General features: G+C 39.1%; 1 protein-coding gene across 7 annotated transcripts in view; it reads right to left on the reverse strand.

Annotated features, from left to right (window-relative positions):
- Positions 1–16,094: 16,094 nt before the first annotated feature.
- Positions 16,095–27,272, reverse strand: part of cep192 (centrosomal protein 192) — a 187,988-nt gene continuing 176,810 nt past the window's right edge. For all 7 annotated transcript variants that reach the window (XM_059976704.1, XM_059976688.1, XM_059976683.1 and 4 more), the window contains 3 exons: positions 22,825–22,948; positions 18,543–18,601; positions 16,095–16,619 (listed from right to left, as the gene is read on the reverse strand). In XM_059976704.1, coding sequence (XP_059832687.1) covers positions 16,481–16,619; positions 18,543–18,601; positions 22,825–22,948 — 322 coding nt within the window. In that variant the 3' untranslated portion in view covers positions 16,095–16,480. The remainder of the gene's footprint in view (positions 16,620–18,542; positions 18,602–22,824; positions 22,949–27,272) is intronic.

The following is a 27,272-nucleotide window of genomic DNA, read 5'->3' on the forward strand; positions in this document are numbered from 1 at the left end:
TCAGAACAGCACAAAAACACATGATGTACTGTGCAGACTCTTTACTTCTAAATTAAATTTAAAATCTGTGTTACTCTAGTTTTATCCTACATTTCATAATTCTATACATTACACCATCATTTTCCACCATTTCATGAGGAAGAATACTTACAGAAATCTCTCTCAAATCTACTGCTTCATTATCTTTTCCATATGAAAAAAGTGGATAAATCACAATCTGCAGTATTCAGCATTCTTGTTTCCTAGGTGATTTCAATTGCCACTGAATTGAGAAACTTTTCTTTATGACGTCAGATTTCAAAATTCATTAAAACATTTTCTAACCTCTTGACCTCTGCTCCACAAAAAATTACGAACAGTTTTCACAACCATCCCATCAACTTTTCCACCTTACATAGCTTCGCTGCTCCCAATGTTATCTGACATTATCACATATTCAATTATATTCTCCTTCCAACTTCTCTTTTCATGGATAAAGTTCAAGATCACCTACAACTGCAATTTCAAAACTTTTACAAATGACCTTTTGATCCCATCTTCAATACCTTTCCAAATATCTGTTCAATCATATCCTTGATTCTCATTTTGAAGGCATTGTTCAGTTACACAAAATTGTTTGAAAGCTAGTTGCATCTGTAGGCAGAAATACCTCAAGATATTTTGTCCATGGTTAATTAGCTAAAGCAAGTTAAACAAAAGAAGGTGGTTTGAGGATAAGTGACCAAAATTTGCTTGTTTGTTTTTAAAGTGATTCTTAAGGGATAGAAAGCCACAGGAAAGGCAATATCTCAGCTGCAAGTATCCTAAAAATATAGAACAGTGCAGTACAAGAACAGACACTTCCCCACCAGAGTCAAAGAACAAAATCTAGCTGACCCCATCTGCCTAGATATGGGATATACCCTTCTATTCCCTTCCTGTCTCTCCCACCTCCCCAGTAGAACGCTCCAGGCAATGATTGATGCCTCTCATAATTTTATAAACTTCTATCAGATCACCCATCAGTTTCTAACTGCAGAGAACACAATCCAAATTTGCTCAACCTCTCCTTAGAGCTAACAATATCCAATCCAGGCAACATCTTGATTAACCACGCAATTCTAATACAATTGAAATAAAAAAATATGCAGCCCTTTGTAAATACAAGGATCAATTGTATACAAACATATTATCCAATAGGAACTGCTGCATCATTAAGGTTCTCATCAAATCTGCTTTAATTGGCTGATCAAATTGCTAACTTTAATCTAAACACACCTGTCTAGAGTAAAAAAGTCTTTAACAAAATAATACCCATTAAAAACATTGTTAACAGCCAAATTAAATTATTTCCTACCTCTTCCGTGTTGTCACAATGCACATAAATATGTCCTGTTCGTGAGGTAGATGTTTTAGCAACGAGAGGTTTTAGACTCACGAGAATTAACGTGGCTTCTGATAGAAAAAGAAAGTTTATTTTCCACCGTGACAAATCAAAGGATTTTCCAGATATAAATATTTTTTTCAGTCTTAAGTAATGGTTTATCAAATAATTGCTTTCAATATACATATAATGTAGCAACAGGAAACAATGAATAACATCCTTAAATATCTTTATACCTTTTGTGTAAATGACCGAAAACAAAAATCTGCTCACAGTACATTCTTAACTCTCAAAATAAAAGCTCCTGCAATGGAAGCAGCCCACTGCATTATAGCTTCCATAGTAACTACAAAATAAAATTTTGAGTAAAATTGACTCTGCTTCACTTATCGACAACTTAAAATTTCACGTAGAACTTACAGATAATGGGGGACTGTGCAATTGGTTTATTATCACATGCAAGATGAAGTGAAAACCTTTTGCTTACATGCTATCCAAACAGATCATTCACAAGTACTTTGAGGCAGTACATAAGGAACAATAACAACGTAACACATAATATAGTTTTACAGCCACAGACAAAGTGATGTACAGATAGACAAATGAGATGCAGGAGCCATAACAAGGTAGACTGGTGTGCTAATAAGCGCTGAAACTAACTCTACTGTAATTCAGGGACAAACTTTTTAAAAAACAAAAATCCAGATGAACTCAAGGGTTGGATAGCATTGCTGAAAAATAGTTGACCTTTCAGGATGAAAACCTGCAAAAAGACTGATGCAGCTGAATACGGGGTTTTGGGCTGAAACTTCAACAATTTCTTTTCTCTCACAGATGCTGTTTCTTTGACCTGCTAAGCTTCTCAAGATTCCAGTATCTGCAGTCTTTTCAGTCTCCAAATGTTTAATCAGGTGGTTAAAGACAAAATCTATTTCTCAGAATACGTACACAACGCTGGAAGAACTCAGCAGGTCAGGTAGCATCCATGAGAAAAGAGTAGCCAATGTTTCGGGCCAAGACCCTTCATCAGGAACAGGGGGAAAGAGAGGACTGAAGCCCAGTAATAGAGATAGGGGAGGGGGTAGGGCCTAGAGGCGCCAGGTGGAAAACCAATCAGAGGAAAGATAAAGGGGGGAAGGGAAGGGGATAAGCATGAAAGAACTGTAGAGATAAAGAAGCAGAAAGTTGAAAGGGGAGAGAGGCAGAGAAGGAGCTGGGATAGGGGAAGTGGGAGGGGGAGGGAATTACCGGAAATTCAATGTTCAAACCACCAGGCTGGAGGCTACCCAGACAGTAGATGAGGTGTTGCTCCTCCAACCTGAGTTTGGCCTCATCATGGCAGTAGAGGAGGCCATGTATGGACATATCTAGATGGGAATGAGAGGCAGAGTTGAAGTGGGTGGCAACCGGGAGGTCCTGTCTGTTGTGACGGACGGAGCGTAGGTGCTCGTAGGTGCTCCTTTCTCCCCCCCCCCCACCCCATTCCTGATGAAGGGTCTCGGCCCGAACCGTTGCCTACTCTTTTCTCACAGATGCTGCCTGACCTGCTGAGTTCTTCCAGCATTGTGTATGTATTCTTTGATCCACAGCATCTGCAGTTGTACTTTTGTGTTTTAAAATCTATTTCTCACCTGAATGGTTAGGATTTTTGACATGGAATAATTCAAGTGTTGGACAAAGACTGAATGGTAGCCTTCAGAAAGTAGAGAAGTTTTCAAAACAAATTTCAGAATTTTTAAGTTTCAGGTTATGTATTTGGCAATTTTGTAATTGCCTTCTGCATACAATTTAAACAAGTTGATGCTAAAGAATGCAGAAACATAATTACAATAATCAATCAAGGCTACAGGTTGCTGAGAACAAAGTCAAGTGAGTAAACCAGTTGATGGAAGAACAGGAATAAACACTGGCCCAAATTGTGAGATAGAAAAAGGAGTGAGGTAATGAACATTTACTCATACTAGGGACAACTCATAACACCTTCCAGTGGCTGGGATCACATAAATGGTACAGACGGAAAAGGGCAAACTTCCATCCCTTGGGGATATTGGTGAAATGAAAATTCAGCAGTTTCAGGAGTTACATATCCTTTTTGCTACCCAGTGACACTAATTTCTCAACATCTGTAATTCTTATTTTAGGAATATATTATACAAGTATACCTTTTCATTAAAAACAATCTACTGAACTGCTGGAGATATGGGAAGCAGTTAGCAAAAGAACATGTAGATACTACGGGTGGGGTGAAGGGAAGGAGAATCATTAATACATTAAACTAGAGAGATAAACCTTTCAAGATGCATTTAATTGCTAAATAAATGAGCTTTTACGTACTTTGGATCAGGAACTCCATGCTGGAGTGTCACTGTTAGTGAGTGTGCTGGCGAGGAAAGTTCGAAAGACAAAGATCGAGTAGAATGGTTTATAATCTGCACTGTCTCTGCAAAACTATCTATAATAAAATAGTAACCAAAAAAAGGTTATTAAAATGTTTTTAATCTCGTTCTCAAATTTACATTGCTAGAATGTATTAGTACTCTGATTACCTAGAGTGTGTATACATGTACTTAATACACTGCAAACACCAAGAATTATATTACTTTCCAAATTAAGCTGTTGCTCACATTTCAACATTCTATTAAATCCATCACTCTATTGCAGTTAATGTCACAATTCTTAACCACAGTCTATGTACTTGGTACATTCATTCCTCTGGAGAACAAGTGGAGACATTCTGCAATCTCCAAAGAGTCACTTATGATCAATGTAGCTATCAAATTAACAAGAATGGATGGTATTTTAATCAACACGCACACCTTATCAGGTCCTCTGATCTGGGCTACAGTAACTAATTTCCTTTTGCTTATTGAAGCATGAAAGATCATAAACTTTGCCCAACAGTTACATATTTTGGGCCATCATTGGAGGACAACTAATGCTTTGAAACTTCATGAGAGCTGAGAAAACATGTGGAATTAACTACAGATCACTTTTAGTAATATATTAATTCAGTTACCATGTGTGATATTTGCCTTCCCATTACTTGTCTTTTTAGCTCTTTGTCCCAATCATTCTTCAGCCTCATCCTATTGAAACTCAGAAGCTTAATGTCACATCTATCGACCTGACAAACAATGGACTCGCCCATTTCAATTATACCCTCCCCTTCCACACCCCTCATACAGCCAATGCTACGAATCACTCTGCTGTTGCCAGTTATTGCTCGACCAAGCCCAACTAGCTGACCCCCACACCTCCCATCATAAATCTCTGTTTCGTGATAATTCCCCTTTAATTATTCAATCCCTTATTGCTTTTCATCAGCTTTCATTTGTTTTAATCTGTTCCACAATTTCCCTGTTATGAATGCTCTTTAAAAATTTTCCAATGAATCAGAAGCAGGATCAGAATGAAAGGCTTTTGTGTCAAAATGTTTACTGTCTGGACACATATTTCCTCTGATCGTTCTGAATTCACAGCATCTGCAGTACTTTATCTTTACTTTTACTGGGAAAAGGAAATAGTATTTTATGGACATGATTTTGAGGAATGTATGTAATAAGGTGGCCCATTGTTTCTAGCTGATGGAATAAACGAATTGTTAAGTGATGAGTGTTAACATGAAGCCTTCAATTAATGCATCTTTCCTTGTTTAACCAAGACATCCCAATATAGCACATACTCACCCACTGATGGTATCGTAAGAATTAAATGCTCAGGCTGCACTGTCCATGACTTGGTTTCAGTAACAGGTTTTGTACGTTATTTAAAGTACGCAAAAATAATGGAAGGTTTTGTAGTTCACTCATTGCATGAAAGTCCAACGTGGAATTGGCCGGATCCCTTTCTGAAGTTCCAAGCACACTACAATAAAATTACAATCAGATCATTTAGCAAATAGTTCTGGTTACATCAAAAAAGTCTTCAGATGAACATTGAATTTAAATTAACAAATGCATGAGTAACAATTATTCTAATTCTAAATTTTAAATTGTTTCTTCAAATTCTGCAGATACCTTTCTGAATGAAGACTCATCCCAAGGGAAGATGAAAATGAATCCAAGTCTTCTGTATCACCTGGATCAGTCAGTGGAGATATCTTAGTTCGACAGTAAGCTCGGTTGTGATTTGGTGTCTTTAATAGTTTGTAGATAGCACAGAAGCAAAAATCTGTAATAGATCATGTATTTCTTTAGTTTCTTTTATTTCATACAACTATAGTTTCAGTGTTATGAAATAAACTGCATTGATATGTGGTATAATCATGTACAATTACATTGCTCAACAAATCCTTGAACAAAAATGATCAGGGTGGAGAAGGAAGTCTCCACCCAAAAGAAAGGACACCATGTATTATGATCCTATCACAACATTGACATCAGTTGAAAAAGGTTCATTGCAGTGGTGCGCCCACAGACAATTCATCTGCTCAGGAAGTACATTTCCTCTGAGGATTTAGCTGAAGGGAGGCATCTTCATCCCTGAAATCAAAGAAGATGGCATTTAGCTATCTCTACGTAACAAACACCATGTACAGAAATATCCCATCCCAGCTTATCAGTATGTACACAACTGGATGATCAACTGCACACCGTCAGACTCCTGGTAGAAATTTGGCCAGACTATGCAACATCTTCAGTAACCCTGCAGATGGTTACATGGCAGTTCACCTGATCTGACTTGGAGCTATCCATTACAAGATAAACTTCCTGTTCTGTATTCTAAACGTCTGTAGACAGATCTTCTCAGACCACCATCTGGTTTTAGATTTTTGTTGCTGAATAATTGAAATCTTGATTCCTGCTTAGAAGTGATCCAGGAAAAGATGCTACAAGATCCACATTCTGCTCCATGAAGCAGGGCAAGGCCCAAAATTCTAGCAGACCCACAGAGGGATTTCTGCTTTAAAAAAAATCCTTCTCATGTCTGTATTGAATGGTTGTTATTTTGAGACTGTGACTCAGCTCTGGATACCTCAGATAGGGGAAAACATCATAGAACAATGCACAGGACCAGGCCTCTTGATCCACAATGTCTGCACCAAACTGAATTACACATTATTCTATCAAGCCCCATAAAAATTCTTCATTTTAATAAGATCACCTCACATTCTTCCAAACAATGAAGGAGAATGGACTTGGTTCGCTTAATCTCTTCTCATACATCCTACCCATCATCCCAGAAATTCTTTTGGTTAACCTTCACATCATTCGCTCAATTGTAAGTAAGGACTTGTACAGAGTATTTCAGATGCCATTGCCCTAGGCTCACTACGAAAGCAATAAGACAACAATTTGTAATCAAATTCTCTTGTAATAAAAGACCAACATACTATTGGATATTCCCAATTGCTTGTCGAATCTGCTTATTAACTTAAATTCAAGAGATTTTGCCGTTGCTGGAAATCCAGAGCGACACATATAAAATGCTGGAGGAACTCAGAAGGTCAGTTAGCATCTATGGAAAGGAAAAAAAAGTCAACATTTTGGGCTGAGACCCTTGAAAGGTTCTGATGATAAGTCTCAGCCTGAAATATCAACAGTTTTTGTTTCTTTCCTTAGATGCTATCAGACTTGCCGAGCTCCAGCAGTTTGAATGTATTCTCTACATATTAACTTTCAATGACTTTTGAACAAAACGTAAGAGCAGGAGTAGACCATCTAACCCGTTGAGCTTGTTCCGCCATTCAATAAGATCATGACAGATCTGGCCATGGACTCATCCCCATCTACCTCCCTTTTCCCCATAACCCTCAATTCCTCTACTATGCAAAAATACCCTGTCCCTTCAGAACAAAAATTCACTTTCAATTTCTCATCGTTTAAGATATACTCCATTATTCTAGGTAAGATGAGCACTTTGATTAAGGAGCTTCAATCCTGAAAAGCTTATGGATTAACACTCAAATAAATTGAACACATTCTTCAAAGCAAGGCTGTTCTCTTTATCTGTCTTTGTTGTTTTTGAGCTTTTCTCTACGGCCACCAGGGAGGATGAGGGCATAAAAGAAGATTCAAGATTTCTAGATTCAAACTTTATTGCCATTCTAACCGTATATCAGGTCTGCAGGGCAGAATGAGACAGCATTTCCCAGGAGCAGTGCAATCATAACATAACAAACGCAACACTAAATAATAAACATAACAATAAATAGTAAAACACAACAGCCCCATGACAGTTGTTACGAATGTGCCACAACTCTGAGGGGCCGAAGGGTACAAAGTCGCCCCCTCCTTTTCGAGAATTGCAAGATCACTATTAATTCAGGTCAGGAGACCCAGGAAATGAGAGAGAACCCACAAGATTTGGAATGAGTCCTGACCTCAGCGAAACAAAGCCACTGATAACGGTCTTTGTCTCTGGGAGACGGAATTGTGTATTGAGTACTGTACTATTCATTGAAGCCCCTCAGGGGATGACCAGAGTGGGCTGGATGAGGGATTGCATCATCCCAAACTGGTTGACATCTGAGACCCCATGAGTAAGGATAAAAGAGGGTCTGGGGAACAACCCTTTCAGATGCACCAGGAGAAACGCCAGAAATCCCGTGACAGCGTTTAATAGTGACAGCCGGTGGGGCCCGTGTGCGTCCTTCCCTTGCCTGGGATTGGTGGCCTCGCCATGGAAGAACGGCTTTAGCTAAAGTAGAGGCCACAAGTGAACGGCCACACCAACGGGACTCCCGACGGATCGAAATCATAAAAGGAAAAGCTGGTAAGTTTCTCAAAATCTCTCTCTCTCTCCAACCATTGCAAACCCAGCGGTCCCCAAGGCTGCAGCCTGAATGAACTGAGTGACTTTTATATTTCCATCGGACAATACATTATCCCTTAGACAACGATAGAGCTTATTTCTTATTGATTATTATTATACCCGCACTTTTAGATTTAGTATTGATGACATATATTATCTGTATGTTTGCATTGATATTATTTTTGTGTATTTTTACTAATAAATACTGTTAAAAATAGTACCATCAGACTTCAACGGACCTCTCCATTTTTGCTGGTTAGTGACCCAGTTACAGGGTTCGTAACACAGTTAAAAACAATTAATAAGTGTCTAGTGCAAGTTAAAAGTGTCCAAAGCAGAGTCAGGTAGAGCAGCTATTTAGCAGTCTGACTGCCTGTGGGAGGAAGCTGTTTCGTAGCCTTGTGGTTTTAGTTTTGATGCTCCTGTAACATTTACCTGATGGCATAAGAGCAAACAGTTCATGGAGAGGGTGTGAGGGGTCTTTAATGATGTACCGTGTCTTCTGGAGGCATCGACTCTGAAAGAGGTCTTGGACAGAAGGTAGGGAGACCCCAATAACCTTCTCTGCTCCCCTAACCACCCTTTGCAAGGCCTTTTTGTCAGCAGCACTGCAGCTGGAGTACCAGGTTGTGATGCAAAAGGTCAGCACACTCTCAACCACGCCTCTGTAGAATGTAGTTAAGATGTTAGTGGGGAGTGATGCTTGTTTAAGCTTCCTGATAAAGTGCAATCTCTGCTGGGCTTGTTTCACAATCCCAGTGGTGTTCCTGGACCAGGTGAGATTGTCTGAGATCTGCACCCCAAGGAACTTGATGTTTTCGACTCTCTCCACTGTGGAGCCGCTGATGCTGAGGGGTGTGTACTCAGGCTGAGACCGTCTGAAATCGACAATCATCTCCTTGGTTTTGGTGACATTAAGCATCAAGTTGTTGTCACTGCACCAGCTCTCTAGGTGTTTGACCTCCTCCCTGTACATTGTTTCATCATTTTTGCTGATCAGCCCCATCACTGTGGTATCATCAGCAAATTTAATGACCAGGTTCTCCTTAAATCTGGCTGCACAGTCATGTGTTAGCAGCGTAAACAGCAATGGGCTAAGCACACAGCCTTGTGGGGATCCAGTGCTCAGTGTGATGGAGTCAGAGGTGTTCCTGCCAACACGGACTGACTGTGGTCTCTCTGTCAATATATCCAGAATCCAGCGACACATGGCAGTGTTAAGGCCAAGCAGCGACAGTTTCTCCACTAGTCTCTGCGGGATGATGGTATTGAACGCTGAACTGTAATCAATGTACAGGACTCTGGCATAAGTGTCTTTGTTGTCCAAGTGAGAGAGAACTGTGTGCAGTGTGGTGGATATTGCGTCCTCCGTAGAGCGATTTGGACAATAAGCAAACTGTAGAGGATCCAGCGATGAGGGGAGGCTGGCTGTGATATGAGGCTTGACAAGCCGTTCAAAACATTTCATCACTATGGGAGTCAGGGCAATGGGACGGTAATCATTCAGACAGGCTACAACTGATTTATTTGCTACAGGGATGATTGTGGAGGTTTTGAAGCATCTGGGGACAATGGCTTGACTAAGGGAGATGTTGAGAATGTTTGTCAGGTCATCTGCTAATACATCAGCACATTCCTTGAGCACACGTCTGGGGATGTTGTCAGGACCTCCCGCTTTTCGTGGGTTAACCCTGGCAAGGGTCCTCCATGTTTGTTCTGAATCAATGATTGGAACCCGCTGGTCAGATGGTAAGAAGGGACTGGCTCTCCGCCTTGCTGTAGTGTTTGATGCTTCGAAGCGTGCAAAGAATTTGTTAAGCAAATTTGTTTCTTAATTTCTTAATTTGTTAAGAAGCAGCAATCCCAGCAGCCTCCCTGTAAGTGAATAATATGGTCATTTTCTGCTTGGATCTATTTTTGGTCTGAAAACTGACAAAGATCTCAAGGGCAGGGAAAACAACCAGTGTGACCCCTATTCAGATGACTACTTTATTGTGTACCCAAACACCGAGTCAAACAACAGGTTGAAGTTCTCCATATCCCCACTGTGAGAAAGGATAGATTTAATTATTTGGCTAGAAGGTTGCCCCTGGAAGGAAAGGTTGCATAGGCACATTCTTTTATCTACGATTAGGCAAGATCTGTACCAAATATCCTCTTGCCCTTACTGGAAAAGGCAATGGTAGATTCTGTTAGATCTTCTTTGAGCAGATTATCAAAGCTATTTGACAGAATGCCTTAGAACTGTCAAACAAGCATCAAGACTTAGCTAAAACACACAAATTGCTACAGGAACTCAGCAAGTCAGGCAGCACGTATGGAGTCAATGTTTCAAGCTGGAACCCTTCATCAGTTCAGCTGGTGATGAGAAAGGCCCCCCCTCTCTCAGATTGTTCAGTTTGGTGAGAATTCAACAGCACTATTATTGTGACCAAGGCAACTCCAGTGCGACTGAAACCATCAGCCTTATTGAATGTGCATTTGCCAAGGAAAGGCTGGAAATAGATGTGTGACCTTTGGCAAGAATCTTCTCCAACAGTTACACACTGTATAAGCCGTTCACACACCAAGACAAATATCAAACACTGCTGAAGGATCATTGCTATGAAAGGTATTCTCTGCTTTGCCCATTACTCGCTGCTGTTCCATTAGGGTTGCCCAAACCTGTTTGCTCTAGAGTGGCACATTAGAATCATATTTATCATCACTGACTTATATCTCATAAAATTTGTTTTACACCGCACAATTGAGGACTGTTGGAAAACTGATTAAGATACATAAAGAAAAACCATAGCTTAAAATTCAGATTCAGATTCAGAATTCAGAAAATCCTCCCGCCATTGCACAATGTCACAAAAATGAGGGGACTATAAAAGGAAGAACCCTCAGGCTGTTCGTGGCAGAATGCATGCAAGGCAAGTAATACATGTTGATATAAAATGAATCTTGCAAATAGAATAGGGCACCTCTTTGTACCATGTACAGTGCTGAATGAATATCATTCTTGATGTATGTGCAGTGACAACAATATTTTTGAAAAAAAACTAACAAAGCACACTTAGGACTCAATTGCTCAACTTCTTGCTTGCTTAAATTAATGAAATGCCACAGTTGCAGCTTAGTTTCTTTATCTATGCAAGTCTTTGTTCTCTGTATTTAGGCAATTATTGCATCTGTAACATGCTTCAGTATGCACAATACCCACCTATATTTAAATGCCACCACACTGCTAAACTTACAAAATTCAGTAGGCAATTCACACACAGTTCAACTAGTAGGTCTGATATGTCTATCCATGGCCTCCTTTACTGTCAAGATGAATCCACACTCAGATTGGAGGAACAACACCTTATATACCGGCTGGGTAGCCTCCAACCTGATGGCACGAACATTGACTTCTCTAACTTCTGTTAATGCCCCTCCTCCCCTTCTTACCCCATCCCTGACATATTTAGTTCTTTTTTTTCTCTCTGTCTGCTCATCACTCTGCCTGCTCTCCATCTCCCTCTGGTGCTCCCCCCTCCCCCTTTCTTTCTCCCGAGGCCTCCCGTCCCATGATCCTTTCCCTTCTCCAGCTCTGTATCACTTTTGCCAAACACCTTTCCAGCTCTTAGCTTCATCACACCCCGTCCGGTCTTCTCCTATCATTTCACATTTTCCCCTCTCCCCACTACTTTCAAATCTCTTAGTATCTCTTCTTTTAGTTAGTCCTGACGAAGGGTCTCGGCCTGAAACGTCGACAGTGCTTCTTCCTATAGATGCTGCCTGGCCTGCTGTGTTCCACCGGCATTTTGTGTGTGTTGTTGTTTGAATTTCCAGCATCTGCAGATTTCCTCGTGTTTGAAAATGATATATCTATCTAGTTACTCTTTCTCCTTTGCTTTTACACTTTAATGGCCTATATCTGTTCCTGATTTTTAATGATATTGCATTTAATTTCCAAGATTACTGGATTCTTCAAATCAAGATCTGCACATGCTTACAAGAGGCCCTGATATTTAGCCACTTAAAATTCTAAAGGTAATCTCCACAGATCAGTAAAATATCCCAATGACTGCCATTGCATTTAGCTGCTCACCCATTACATTTGTGAGCAACCAATATACAATTATGTTTCTAACTCAAGGTAAATCCAGTAAAGAGATCCTTTAGTTTTCCTTTTACTAAAATATTCCCAGAAATGAAGGACCGCTAACCTCAATTACACAGCATTAATTAACCTTACAGTTAGGCACAATATCATGAAGGGCATAGATAGGATGAACACATATGGTCTTTTTCCTAGGGTAAGTAATCAAAAACTAAAGGACACAGATTAGAGGGGGAAGATTTTAAAGAAACATAAATGACAACTTCTTCACACACAGAGTGGCACACACAAGGAATAAGATGCCTGAGGAATTAATTGAGGTAGGTATATTAACAATGGTTAAGACATTTCAACAGGTACATGGATAGAAAAGCCTTAAAGGGATATTGGCCAAATACTGGCACGAGACTAGTTCAAATGGGCAACTTGGGAAGCATGGTTGAGTTGGGCCAAAGGGCCTGCTTTTGTGCTGTATGACATAATAATTTAAATTAGTCAAGTGAAAATAATTGAAGATTTGAAAATTCCAGGGATGAGTTTGTGACCACAATCTTCCTGATACACACCTACTTCTGTGTAAAGGTACTGTACACAGAAACTTAATTTTCCTACCTTGTTTATCAAAAATAACACCTATCAAGGTCTGGCTTCTGCCCCCTTCTTTCCAGTCTTAATGAAAAATCTTGACCTAAAATATCAACTGTTTATTCCCCTCCATAGATACTCACTTGCTAAGGTCCTCTAGCATTGTGTGTTTTAAATATTCAGTCAAGTTGAACATGACATATTGTACTTTCATTTGCCAAATAGTAGAAGTGAGATCCTCATAAAGCATTTACACCAAAAAAAAACATAATGTACAACTTCCTACACTGCAACTGAAATCCTGGAGTCACCTAACATTGAAAAGCAGGGAAAATTATTTTTTAAAATCTGACTCTAGATTCACCTTGTTTATCACACATGTGCTCTGCAATTAATTCAATGACAATTGGGATCCAAATGAACCTACCTGAAATCAATGTTTTTATTTTTACAATAAATACTTTGCTTTAAAAAAAAAACTGCAGCTAAACGCTTCAAATAGCACAATAGTTATTTACTAGTATACAGTACTTTAAATTCCTGACTTCTCACTTCCAGATTTACCTGCATCTCACACCACTTTATTGACTTGGAGCCTTGTTTTAAACACTGGTTGTAATCAGTGAAGTTTTTTTCAAAAATCAATCACCTATGCAATGTGGGTAAAGTTGTATCCACCCTGTCCACAGCATACATCCCTCATATCAGGGCACAGAGTACAAAACTCTGGAGGTCATGGTATTTGCTCAAACTTTTGTTCAGCCACAACTACTAGAGCAATGTGTGATTTCTCTGGTAGAGTCGCCAAGGAGATTCACTAGGATGTTACCGGAGATATTTAAATTGTGCAGAAGATGTATGGAGCAAGTTTATTGTGCAGACTGGTGGGTGTCTGGAATGCACTGTCAGGGATGTAAGTAAATATGACAGAGGCACTCAAGGGACTCTTAGATAATTACATGAATGTGCAGGAAATAGAACATGGACATTGTTTAGTTTCTTTGGGCATTTGATTACTAATTTAATTAGCTTGCCACATTGTGAGCCAAAGGGCCTGTTCCTGTTCCATGTTTTAAAATAACTACCTTCTCACAGTCATTTAGCAATGGAGAATAAACATTGATTTTGTCAGTGATGCTATTTGAAGAGTAAAAGAATTCCTCACAATGCACAATTCTATCTTGACCTTGGCACTCCTTTCCTCCTAGAAGACAAAAATTTAACTTTAATGAAACTTTTGGTAAACTCTCCAATACCACCTTTTGCATCTATTTATGAAAAAGAAAAAATATTTTAAGTTAATCACTTGTCACACGTTTATTGAAACATACTGTGAAATGTGTTGTTTACGTCAAATCAAATCAGTGAGTAATATGCTGGGCAGTCCACAAGTATTGCTATGCTTCTGGTGCTAACATAGCACACCCACAATTCACTAACCCCACTGTACATCTTTGGAATGTGGAAGAAAACCCAGTGTCACCGGGAGAATAAACGAACACCTTACAGGCACTGGCAGAATTGAACTCTGATCGATGATGGCTGGCACTGGAGAAGAGTTACACTAACCACTATAATATCTTGCCACCCAATTGTTAAACCTGGTGTAAGGTACTGGTCAATGAGTTTTAATGTGTATTTATATCATTGGCCCCAATATTCCATTCATCTATGAGCTGCCTGCACTTTCTACTAACCTTGACAGGAAACCTATTCTCAACTTTGATTAGAAAGATTTGTGACTGAAATGGACACATATGCCACTCTCCTCAATAACTACTTTTTTCCATTTGGTACTGAAAACAGACATGGCAGTGTGGACAATAAAAGTTGTAACTCAAAATTCAAAGTACCAAATTTTTTTTTTAGAGACATTTGAGACTGTAGGGAACACACACAAAATGCCGCTGAACGCAGTAGGCCAGGCAGCATCTATAGGAAGAAGCACAGTCAATGTTTTGGGCCGAGACCCTTTGTCAGGATTAACTGAAAAAAGATAGTAAGAGATTTGAAAGTTGGATGGGGAGGGGGAGATCTGAAATGATAGAAGACCGGAGGGGGCAGGGTAAAGCCAAGAGCTCTAAAGTTGATTGGCAAACGGGATACAGAGCTGGAGAAGGGGAAGGATCATAGGACGGGAGGCCTATGGAGAAAGAAAGGGGGAGGGGAGCACCAGAAGGAGATGGAGAGCAAGCAAGGAGTAATTGTGAGAGGGGCAGATGGAGGAAAAGGGGGAAAATAAATAAATAAGGGATGGGGTAATAAGGGGAGGAGGGGTATTAACCGAAGTTAGAGAAATCAATGTTCATGCCATCAGGTTGGAAGCTACCCAGACAGAATACAAGGTGTTGTTCCTCCAACCTGAGTGTGGCTTCATCTTGACAGTAGAGGAGGCCATGGATAGACATATCAGAATGGGAATGGGATGTGGAATTAAAATGTGTGGCCACTGGGAGATCCTGCTTGCTCTGGCGGACAGACAGTAGGTGCTGGAATTTGGAGCAAGATAAACTACATGAGGAAGTCAGTATTGATGAAGAGAAATGGACAGTCACATTCTGGACCAGATGAAGGGTCTAGACCTGAAATGGTGCTATATTATTTATTTATTTTTACATGATGTCAACAAAAGCTTATTGCTGAAGAAGAATGGGAAGTATGATATAATTTGCAGAACAGCTAGTTTTGTAAATTATATCAAATATAGGGGCAACCACATGGACCCAGGTTGGTGGTTACCCTTCACGGAAGGAACTGAGCTTGTGTGCCCACTCTCCTCATATGTTGATGGAGAGATGTTCTCAATATTCTGAGATTTATGTGATTATTGGATTGTACTTTATATTGGTCTCCTTCAGCTTTTTGGTGTTTTCTTTCTTGTGGCTGATTGGTGGGTGGGTGATATGTTAATCTTTTGTATGTGAGAATTGGGTTGGGGGTTTTGATGCTACTATTTCTGTTCTTTTCTGCAAGTGAGGGGGTCATGGATTGTTATTGTTTTTTTTTCCTGCAGGGAAATGTTGGGGATTTATTGCTATTGTTACTTTTTTCTGTGGGGGTGGTGGGGAATTTTGGGGTTTGCAAGTTTTGTTTCTTTTTCTTTTTCATGCAGAGGGAAGGAGTTAATGCCTTTCCTTTCAACACTCCCATGGTCTTTCTGTATTTCCTGGCTATCTGGAGAAGACAAATATCAGAGTTGCATTGTACATGCACATTTTGACAATAAAATGAACCTTTGAAATATCAGTTCTATTGGATTTATGCTCTACTCAGTTTGAAACAAAAAAATCTCAAAAACCAAAATAAATATACATTAACTTTATTTCAAATATACATCAAAATATAAAAACAGCCAAAAAAAAAAAAGTTTGTGCAAATTAATTTGTTATGCAACACTGAAGGAAAGAGCAGAAACCTGCAGAATCCTGCCACACAATGCTGGGGTTTTTAATTTAGTATGGTATAAATATTTCCAAAATACTTTTGAAAAGTCACAGTGATGGTTTTAAATCAAAATAGCACCAGTGTATAAATAGCTTAAATTTACAAATTACAGTTTTATATTTTGTATACAAAAGGTGCTTTTTTTAATATTGTTACAAGATTTCTACACTATGTTAGAGTGTCAAATATTATCTCCAGGTTAGTTCTTCAGTCAGGTACTTCAAGTTGATAATGTAGTTCTATGTTCATTCTTTTGTAACAGATTCACCAACAAGTCGGATAGGGATACTTCCACATGTATCTGTTTGTACCACGAGCAGTGCTTCGAATTTTCCTTCTGACTGTGGTTTGAATTGGACAGGCAGATTGATGTAGTGTTGAGCACTAGACAAAATAGCACAGATGTTAAATGAAAACAACAAGAAGCAAAGTTTTCTTCCCCCAAAACTTTATGACTAATAAAATTTTCTTAAAAATTGGCTGGTCTGTGTATGTATTATCTATCCAACAGTGAAAAGCAGGAGAATAGTAACATACAAACTGTTAATTAACACCAAAACCCACTCTATGCCCCCTCAAATACTACAAGTCTTGAAATAGGGGCGAACATTTGGTTGAGAAGTACTATGTAATACTACTGTAAGAAATCCATTTTGTCTTGTTGTGGAGAGACACTAAACTGAGGTCCAAGCCTGGAAACAACTTAAAAAAGATGTGACACCACGAGTGAATCTGCAGATGCTGGAAATAAATAAAAACACAAAATGCTGGCAGAACTCAGCAGGCCCGACAGCATCTATGGGAGGAGATAGTGACAACGTTTCGGGTCGAAACCCTTCGTCAGGAGTCTTGGCCCGAAACGTCGTCACTACCTCCTCCCATAGATGCTGTCTGGCCTGCAGAGTTCTGCCAGCATTTTGTGTTTTTAAAAAAGATGTGAATGGAATTTTGACTTTAATTTCAATAAGCACTGAAATAAAGGGATAGATGAAGTTTGTTATACAAAGTTCAGGTTACACCCCATTCAGTTCAAGTATCTTTGCAGATTCACAATGTAAGTGAAGCTGGATGAATTAAATTAAATAGGTCTTGCATTTAACTTAAGTGTAGAAGATTAAGGGAAAATCAAATTGAAATGTTTATGAGGACCTATGTTCTGAGGGGATAGTTTACAAAAATGTGGGCAACAATCTTATTTTCTAGTTAAGAACCCAAGAAAATTGAACTTTAAAAGTATCTTGAGATTAGGCTAATTGAAAATTATCAGTTTTATTCTTCCAATTTCTCATCAATTGATAAATTTTATTTACAGATAAAGAATTATAGGGAGGAAATGCAGGGCAACATGATAGTCCGGTGGTTAGCCCTGTGTCTTCATAGCCCAGGGATCAGGCTTGACTCTGACCTTGAGTACTATTTGTGGGAGTTTGTAAAATTGCCCTGTGACTACATGGGCTTCTGGGTACTCCAGTTTCTACCCACATCCGAAGATGTACTGGCCAGTAGATCAAATAGATACTGTAAATTGTCACTAAAGTAGGCAAGAGAAATAATGGAAAGGCAGTTGAGGGGTATATTATTGAGAATGAGCTCCAAAGGAATGACAGGATAGCTCTGCTGGAAACTAGCATGTAGCTGATGGACAGAATCACTTCCACCTATTTTGTAATAAGGAGGAGAAAGGAATACGTTAGAATGTTTTTAGATCACAAAGGCCATATTAGGAAGTTAGTGAGAAACAAAAAAGGGAAAGACTGAAAGAAATCTACATGCTGGCACACTATAATAGAGAGCCTACTGAAGACCCAAATTTATCTTGCATTGACTTTCTGCAACTTCTGGGACATGGAGAGATCAAGAAGCAAACATGCTTTACAAATCCACTAGGTGTTCCAAATTACTTTGCAATTAAAGCCTTTGCGAGTGTAAAACTCATGGCAAACTCTCCTATCAGGAAGATAATAAATTCATCAATAAGTTATTTGGAAATCTCAGTCAGGGATTTGGTAAAACATGTTACTTCAGTAACCACATCCCAGGGAAGGGTAAAAGAAAATGTTTTATTTAATCAATTTCATTTTGGACTTTTTTTTTAAATTAAGGGTGCAGTCAAATTTGAAATACTATACACACACATGTTCTATCTTTTGTCCAACACACAGAAAGATGTATTCCCTTCTGCAATGAAAGCATGAAGCAAATAACTTAATATAAACACAAAGGTCAAGAAGAGAACCCAAATCTTCTGCGAAGCTTCGAGGTTCATACGAGGTTTGAAATTTAATCTGCTTCTTATCGGTCACTCACCGCAATGAATAATTGGAATGCTTGATATAAAATGGTTCTCTGGGATTTACAAACTTCAGCTGCAAGTCAATATCAAAAGCATTAGCATAGCCACAAGCAAATACAAACATGCTCATTCCAAACATTCGTTTTAAAATTACTGTTTCACCTAATAGCTTAAGTTATCAGCAATGGTGTCAAACTTCATATCTGAAAAGCTTTTGAACACCATTTTAGTTATTGGCATGAAGTAAGACTGCAAATCCAATTCACATGCATCACTCTATTACCAGCATTATCAGTTTTTCAGCTCATTTATTCCTCTTTCTTAGAAAACTTATGTGCAAATAAAAACTGGGCTAAATTAAAGATTTCACTGCCATTTGTAATTATTCCCAGTAGTAATTTGCACAATGCAAACTGATTAAGAATAGGACCAATAAACAACTTGCAAATAAAACCAGAAGTTTACATAATGGAATCAACCAATTAAGGGCCAAGAACCCTTGACCCCAGCACTTTTCCCAATGAAGCTACTGACAAGCTTCAGGTACACTGAATCTTATCTTTAAAAACTTGTTATTTCCTTTTTGCCTGAAATCATAAACACTTGCTTATCATCTTCCGTCAAACACTTATCTTTTTCCTCAAACTGACATGGTTCTTTCTAATTGCTGATTTAGAACATACAGTTCTTGTTTTTAAAAAACAGAGTTTGATTAGAATGAATGTTATAGCAAAAGCAGCTGGTGCTATCATCTGAGAAATAAATTAGACCATATTTCTTTAACAATCTTTTATTGCATGAAAACAAAACTTACTTGATCTATCAAAGTGTCGATTTAATACAAAATGTAATTTTCTCTCACGATTTAAAACATCATGGCACCTTTATCTTTTGGATATGTATAGTCAGTTAAGATTTCCTTTTTCCTGGCCTGTCTAGAATCACAGAAATGGTCTTCAATCTGAAATTCAGTTTCTCCAGAGACTGATGCTGCCTGAAAGTGTGAAGTGATAAATGCTGGACCGTTGAAGTTCATGACAGAGGACAAAGTTAATGGCAGGATTCTCAACAGCATGGAGCAACAGAGCGATCCTGGGATTGGAGTGTATTTCTATGTTACATTAACTGTTCTATTTATCATAAATTACTATGCTTGCACATTGCACATTTGGACTGAGACAAAACAAAGATTTTTACTCATGTATGTGAAGGATGTATAAAATGAAGTCAATTAATTTCAATTCCAAGTCCTCAGATCCTTCAAAGTTGCCATGCAAGTTGATAGGATGGTTAAGGCAGCATATGCTATGTTGGCTTTTATTAATTGCGGATTAAGTTCAAGAGCCATGAGCAAAAGTTCCAGCACTATAATACTCTGGCTAGACCACACTTGGGAGTATCCTGTTCAGTTCTAGTGGCCTCTTACATAAGTATGTGGAAAATTTCAAAAAGGTGCAGATGAGATTTCTAGGCTGGGGCCTGAGTTAAAGAGTATATTGGATGAAGAGAGCTAAGGCTAAGGATTTTCTCATTGGAACAAAGGAGAATGAGAGTAAATGTGATGGAGGCATAGATATAGTGGGTAGACATCTCCTTTTTCCCAGCATGGCATTGGCTAGTACAAGAAGACACAGTTTAAGGTGATGGCAGCAAAGTATAGGGGATGTCAGAGGTAGATTTTTAAAAAAAGAGCACGGTAAGGCACTTCGGGGATATAGTAGATGCTGATAAATTGAGGACATTAAGAGATTCTTTGATAATTACATGGATGAAAGCAAATGGAAGGCTATGTGGGAGGGAAGTGTTAGATTGATTTGGAGTAGGTTAAAAAGTCAGCACTACACTGTGGGCTGAAGAGCAGGTACTTGTGCTGTACTATACTATGCTTATTCTATAGCACAGGGTTATCTATTTATTACTGACTTGAGAAGTTATTTCTTTGCACAGAAAGTTAAAAGGAAGTTACAAATATCATGCCACTCTTCAAGAAGGGAGGAAGGCAGAAGAAAGGAAAAATATATGCCAGTTAGCCTGACCTCAGTAGTAGGAAAAATGTTACAGTCAATTGTTAAGGATGTTATTTCAGGGTACTCGGAGACACGTACTAAAATAAGCCTAGGTCAGCATGATTTCCTGAAGGAAAAACCTTGCCTGACAAATCTGTTGCATTATTTGAGGATATACTAGGCAGGATAGACAAAGGAGATTCAGAGGACGTTGTTCATTTGGATTTTCAGAAGGCCTTTGTCAAGATGCTGCATACACAAGACTGCTTAACAAGATAACAGCCCAGTATTACAGGCAAGATACTAATTTGGGTAGAAGATTGGCTGACTCGCAGGAGGCAAAGTGTGGTATATAGGAGGCCTTTTCTGGTTGTTGCCAGTGACTAGTGGTGTTCCACAGGGTTCAGTGTTGGGATTGCTTCTTTTTATGCTATATGTCAATGATTTGAATGGCCAAGTTTGCAGACATACAAAGACAGGTGGAGGGTAGGTAGTGCTGAGGAAGTAGGGAGTCTGCAGAAGGAGTTGGGTCAGATTGGAAGAATGGATAAAGAAACAGCAGATGGAATATAGTGCAGGGAAGTGTATGGTCATGCAGTTTGGTAGAAGGAATAAAGGCATAGATTGCTTTCTAAGTGGGGAGAAAATTAAAAAAAAAATCAGAGGTACAAAAGGGACTTGGGCAAGATACCCCAAAGGTTAACTTGCAGGTTGAATCGGTGGTAAGGAAGACAAATGCAATGTTAGCATTAATTTTGAGAGAACTTGAATACAAATGCAAGGGTGTAATGCTGAGGCTTTATAAGGTATTGGTTAGACCATACTTGGGAGTATTGTGAGCAGTTTTGGACCTCTTATCCAAGAAAAGATATGCTGGCATAGAAGGTTCAGAGGTGGTTAATGAAAATGATAGTGGCAATGACAGGGTTAATGTACACAGGGCATTCGAAAGCTCTGGGCTTGTATTGCTAGAATTTAGAAGAATTAAGGTGATCTCAGTGAAACCTAGTGAATATTGAAAGGCTAGATAGAGTGGATTTGGAGAGGATGTTTCCTATAGTGGTGAATCTAGGACCAGAGGGCACAGGCCCAGAATGGAGGGAACATCCAGTTAACGACAAGATGAAAAGTAATTTCTTTAGCCAGAGGTTAGTGAATCTGTGGAATTCATTGCCACAGAGAGCTGTGGAGGCCAGGTCATTGGGTATATTTAAAGTAGAGGCTGATAAGATTCTTGCTTGGTCAGGGTGTCAATGGTTACAGGGAAAAGGCAGGAGAATGTGGTTGAGAGGGATAATAAATCAAGCTTGTTGGAATGGCGGAGCAGCCTTGTTGATCTGAGTGGCCTAACTCAATGTCTTATGGTCTGATGGTCTTCGGAATTTTCTAAAGGTTTGAAACAGTTGAGTATGGTGAAGATCATCTTAATATCTAAATATTTAAAAAAACTAGTCAACGTTTAAAATTAATGAAGTCTGGTAACATTCTGGGTTAGCAATCCACTTGATTGTCACCTTACATCCTAAATGTAAATCCTTTCTACCACTTGGGTACTATGGTTGCAATGCAGTGCATTCCAAACCAATAACGTCTTCAACAATAATCCCAACCATTATGATCTTGATGAACAAAGGCTGCAGATGACTGGGAATGGTATCATCTACAAGACCCTCCAAGTTATCCACTAACTTAAATTAGAAATACAACATTGTCCCTTCAATGTGCCCAAGTTAAAATCTCAGATCTCCCCATTTATTATTTGGCAGACAGCACTAATTCAAAAGTTAAGATTTCCTTTCTAAGGGCAATTAGAAATTAGCTTTGCTAACAATAGTGATATTACATTAATTAATAATTTAAGCTGATCTACATCAGTAATTTCTGCATCAACAATACTATCTATACCTAGGATCCGCCGACAGATTCCAAATAAGCAGATGAGTAAATATTTGAAACTTTAAAACCAGTTTTATAAACACAACTTAAAAACAAAGCTCTCCATTCAACGATACAAACACAAATGGTATTGGACCTACAAAGTGTAGCAGGTCAACACAATCCACTGCCTGCGGGAAAATATCTGCGTGAGAAGAGTGGGAACTTCCAGGACTTTTTCTGTTCAGAGGATCATGTAATGAGTTTGTCATTCAATTGAAGAAACACATTTGCCTTTGTATATTGCAATACTATTGTTAAATAATTTAGCACAAGTATGCTGTTGACACAACTTAAAAATAATATCCTCATTTTAGACTATGCTTAAACTTACTTACAGGAAAGAGAAACTCACCGAATGTGCAACGGAGGAACTATTACGTAAATGAACCTTTAATGTGCTTGACTCCCGAACAGGTGTTATAGGGAATGAGTACGAATCATCTGGAGCATAGACACCTTTGAATGACACCTCTCGCCTACAAATACCAAAATTTAAATTATACTCACAAACTTTTGCAATACTTTCATGCCACAGAAACAGAACTTTCAAAGCAACAATCGAACAAAATAAACAATTCTGAACAAGCAACGCATTTTCTCCCTATTAAGTTTCAAAACAAAAGGATAATTTTGTTAGAATGAAAGCCAAGGATATATTTGGAAAATGATTAACTGCACAGGTATGCTATATATGGATTTCCACAGAAATGGATGATTTGCTAAACAGAAATTCAAGGAATAAAAACAGCACTGGTAAAGAAAAAACTGGCTCAGAAAAGCAGTGGGGGGGGGGGGGTGTTCAATGTCTAAATTATCAAAGAACATGTATATCACCATATACTACCCAGAGGTTCATTCACAATAGATGCAAAGAAACAATTAATGAAAAACTCAACACAAAGATGGACAAACAACCAAAGTACAAAAGACAAACTCTAAATACAAACATAATAATAATAATAATAATAATAATAATAATTAATAAGGAATAAGTAATATTGAGAACATAAATTGCAGAGAACTTGAAAGTGAGCCCATAGGTTGTGGAATTGGGTCAGTACCGAAGCTGGCTCAGGAGCGTGATGGTTGAAGAGTAATAACTGTTCCTTAACATGGTGGTGTGGGACCCAAGACACCTGTACCTCCTTCCTGATGGTAGTAGTAAGAAGAGCATGGCCTGGATGGTGGCGGTCCTTGATGCGATTTTTTTCCCCCAGCAGCTCTCTTTGTAGATGTGCTCAATGGTAGAGAAAGGTTTTTTCCCCCAATGATAGACTGGGCTGTACCCTCTGCATTTTGTAGACTTTTTCTTTTATGGACATTGGTGTTTCGAAACCAGGCTATGATGCAACGAGTCAGGATCACAAGAGGGTTGTGATTAACAGTAGCCTTTCCAGTTGGAATGAAGTAGGCATTGGCATTCTTCACTGTTTTGTACTGGGGCAAATGTTATTTTTGAAGTTAGACATGCGCCTGCAGGGCAAAGTTTCAACCTTCAATGATGGCACAAAGAATGAAAGTAAGTTAAAGTCCAAGGAGGGAAGGCAAATTCAAGAAGCTGATGGCAAGAGCAAATATTCAACAACTAGGAAACAATGCAGAAGTGCAAAATTATAACACTTTGACATAAATAATGCAAATTATACAGCATATAGTACTGTTCTAAAGGGGGAGCGTTAATAAACATCTGCATAAGAAAGCAATTACTTAAGTAAAGGAACTTTCAGCTGTGAGGTCAGACTACAGAAACTAATATTCTTCTTGGAGCAGAGAAGACTAAACTAATTGACAGAAGTGCACCAAATCCAGACCTAGTTAGATAACGTAAATAGCAAACTGTTCCCATTATAGCATGGTTTAAGGACTAAAGGATGCAGAATCAAATTAGAATAACTTCTAGAGGTTATGCAAGGGAAACCTTTGTGCAGTATATAGTTATGAGTTAAAATGTACTGCTTGAAAGTATGAATAATATAATTTTAATTTTGGCTTTTAAAAAACTTGATAAATATTTAAAATTTGAAAAGATTGATGGGAGAAACAGCATGGAAATGAACATAATTGAGAAATAACACACTTCTGTAGACATATTGTTAAAAGTATCCTGTTTGGCTGTATTATAGTCTTTTAAGGCAATCCGAACGTGTAGGAACACAAGGTGTTGCAGAATAGTGGACCCAGCCTAATGTATCCCCCCCACTACAAAAAGGCAAAGATCCCCACCAGCTATGCCATGCCATTTTATTGCAACTACTATTGGATCGGTGATACAGAACCTGAAGTCCAACACAGCCATGTTCAAGAACAACTATTTATCTTCAATCATTTGGCTCTTGAACCAACTGGCATAACTCTAAATGCTGCAGTATAGCAACACCATAACCACTTTGCATTAAAATTTGTGCAGTTTTGGGATTCTTTGAGCAGTTTGGACTAGACAACGGGGTGACCCTTTGAGAGAAGGGTAGTGCAATCTAATGTGACCAGAACGAACATTACATGTTCCTGACTTCTATTGGTATCGCTTTGCTTTGGAAATTGAAGAAAACCTCAGTTTTGTTAAAGAGTGACGTATAGCAAGGCAAATATAGCTCCACCTCGTTTAACTAATGACTCTTTGATGGTATCATTTCTGGTTGATCTGCCACCTTTGTGCATCTTGTTGTCATTCTGGAGACATGCAGTCCTTTCATCCGCCATCTCTTTCACTGTTTATTCATTGTCCCTGATCTTGGAGACGTGCATTTCTCCGCTCCTTTGACTCTTCCTCTCTCCTCCTCCTGTGTCTGTTTTTGTCATTCTGGAGTCGTGCAGCCCTATCTTTTCATCTCTTCTGCTGTTTGTTCCTTGTCTCTGATCTTGGAGACGTGCATTTCTCAGCTTTGTCTCTTCCTCTCTCCTCCTTCTGTGCCAGCTGTTGTCATTCTGGAGATGTGCATGCCTCTCCTCTTTGGTCTCTTCTTCTCTCATCTTTTTTGTCCTGACCCTTTGATCATGGAGTCGTGCGGCCTTGGCCTCATCCAATTCTTGTTCTCTCCCTCTCCTTGCCACTTCCTGACAACGTTTGGCGTCATCCCTTGACCATAATGTTCCCCTTCTCTTTCCACGCGGCATAATTAGGCTGACCATTTTTTTTTTACCCTAATGCTGGATAGAAGATATGAAGCAGTAATACCAAAGCCTCCAGGATGCTTATTATTCTTGATGATGTGATAGGTGCTCTCCTAAATGGACGTGATATAGTCACTGCTGTCCTTTGTCTGCAGCAAAGGGTTTGATGGGTGTTTCAAAGTATGTCATTACAATAAGATTTAATTTTCTCTTATTGATGGGTCGCAGCTTGATCTGTCCCAATCCTGCACATGCTGATGGAGATTAACAGAATGTGACCACTTGAAATAGAGGTGCCCTGCCCATTTGCTATGGTTGGTGTTGCTGCTGTGAACATCGTGAATCACTTCTAAGGCTGGCCATGCGCATGAACCTTGGTGTCAGGTCGTGGTTCCATCATGGCTGACATCGGTTCTCAGGTGAAAGCGGGGCTGTTGATTTTGGTGAGTGAGCAATTTTATACGAATATATATCCCTGAACTTTGCCTGCATTCTGTATGTTAGCACATTCAAGTTGATTTAGCCAAAAATAGTGCCGGTGTATTGCACCATTTGCGCTAATTGGAGGTCAGACAGACAACAGAGCATAAGAGTTTTAGTAGTATATAGATATACTGGCATTGGAGAGGATTCAGAGAAGATTCACAAGAATGATTCTAGGAATGAAAGGGAATGTCTAGCAGCTCTTGGGCTGTAACCCCTGGAGTTCAGGAGAATGGGGGTGGGGGGATCTCATAGAAACATTCCGAATGTTAGAAGGCCTGAACAGATTAGATATGGCAAAGTTATTTCCCATAGTAGGGGAGTCCAGGACAAGAGGGCACGACTTCAGGATTGAAGGACGTCCATTTAAAACAGAGATGTGGAAAATTACTTTAGTCAGTGGTAAATCTGTGGAATTTGTTGCCACAAGCGGCTGTGGAGGCCAAATCAGTGGATGGATTTAAGGCAGAGATAGGTAGGTTCTTGATTAGCCAGAGCATCAAAGGGTAAGGGGAGAAGGCAGGGGAGTGGGGATGACTGGAAGAATTGGATCAGCGCATGAGTGGCGGAGGAGACTTGATGGACCAAATGGCCTACTTCTGCTCCTGGATCTTATGGTCTTAAAACTGACTTTTTGTTGGGATTGTATTTTTCCTTGTAAAAATATTCTGCAAATATTTGATTACATCTGTATAAGCGTGAACTTATGCACTTGAAAATAAATTCAACTTTGAAAAAGTCAAGTTGCAACTACATAAAACTTTGGTTAGGCAGCACTTGGAGTTTTGTGAGTCACTCTATCACAGGAAGGATGTTGGAATTCTTTGAGGACGTGACATGCAGGGTAGTCAAAGGAGTCAGTGGATGTTGTTTACTTGGATTTTTAGAAACCCTTTGACAAATTGCTGCACTTCAGGTTGCTTAACAAGATAAGAGTCCATGGTATTACTACAGGTCATGGTGCGACTGTACAGGGTGCTGCTGAGTCCGCACTTTGAGTATTGTCTTTGGTTTCAGTTGCCCTATGAGAAAAATGTTATTAAACTGGAATCAGAGCAGAAAAGATTACAAGGATACTGTCAAGGCTTGAGGGACAGATGAAGGGTCTCAGCCTGAAACGTCGACTGTTTATTTCTTTCCATAGAGAGTGCCTGGCTTGCTGAGTTCCTCCAGCATTTTGTGTGTTGCCTTGAAGAAATGAGTTGT

The sequence above is a fragment of the Hypanus sabinus genome, chromosome 1 (genome assembly GCF_030144855.1).
Source record: "Hypanus sabinus isolate sHypSab1 chromosome 1, sHypSab1.hap1, whole genome shotgun sequence".
NCBI lineage: Eukaryota > Metazoa > Chordata > Chondrichthyes > Myliobatiformes > Dasyatidae > Hypanus > Hypanus sabinus.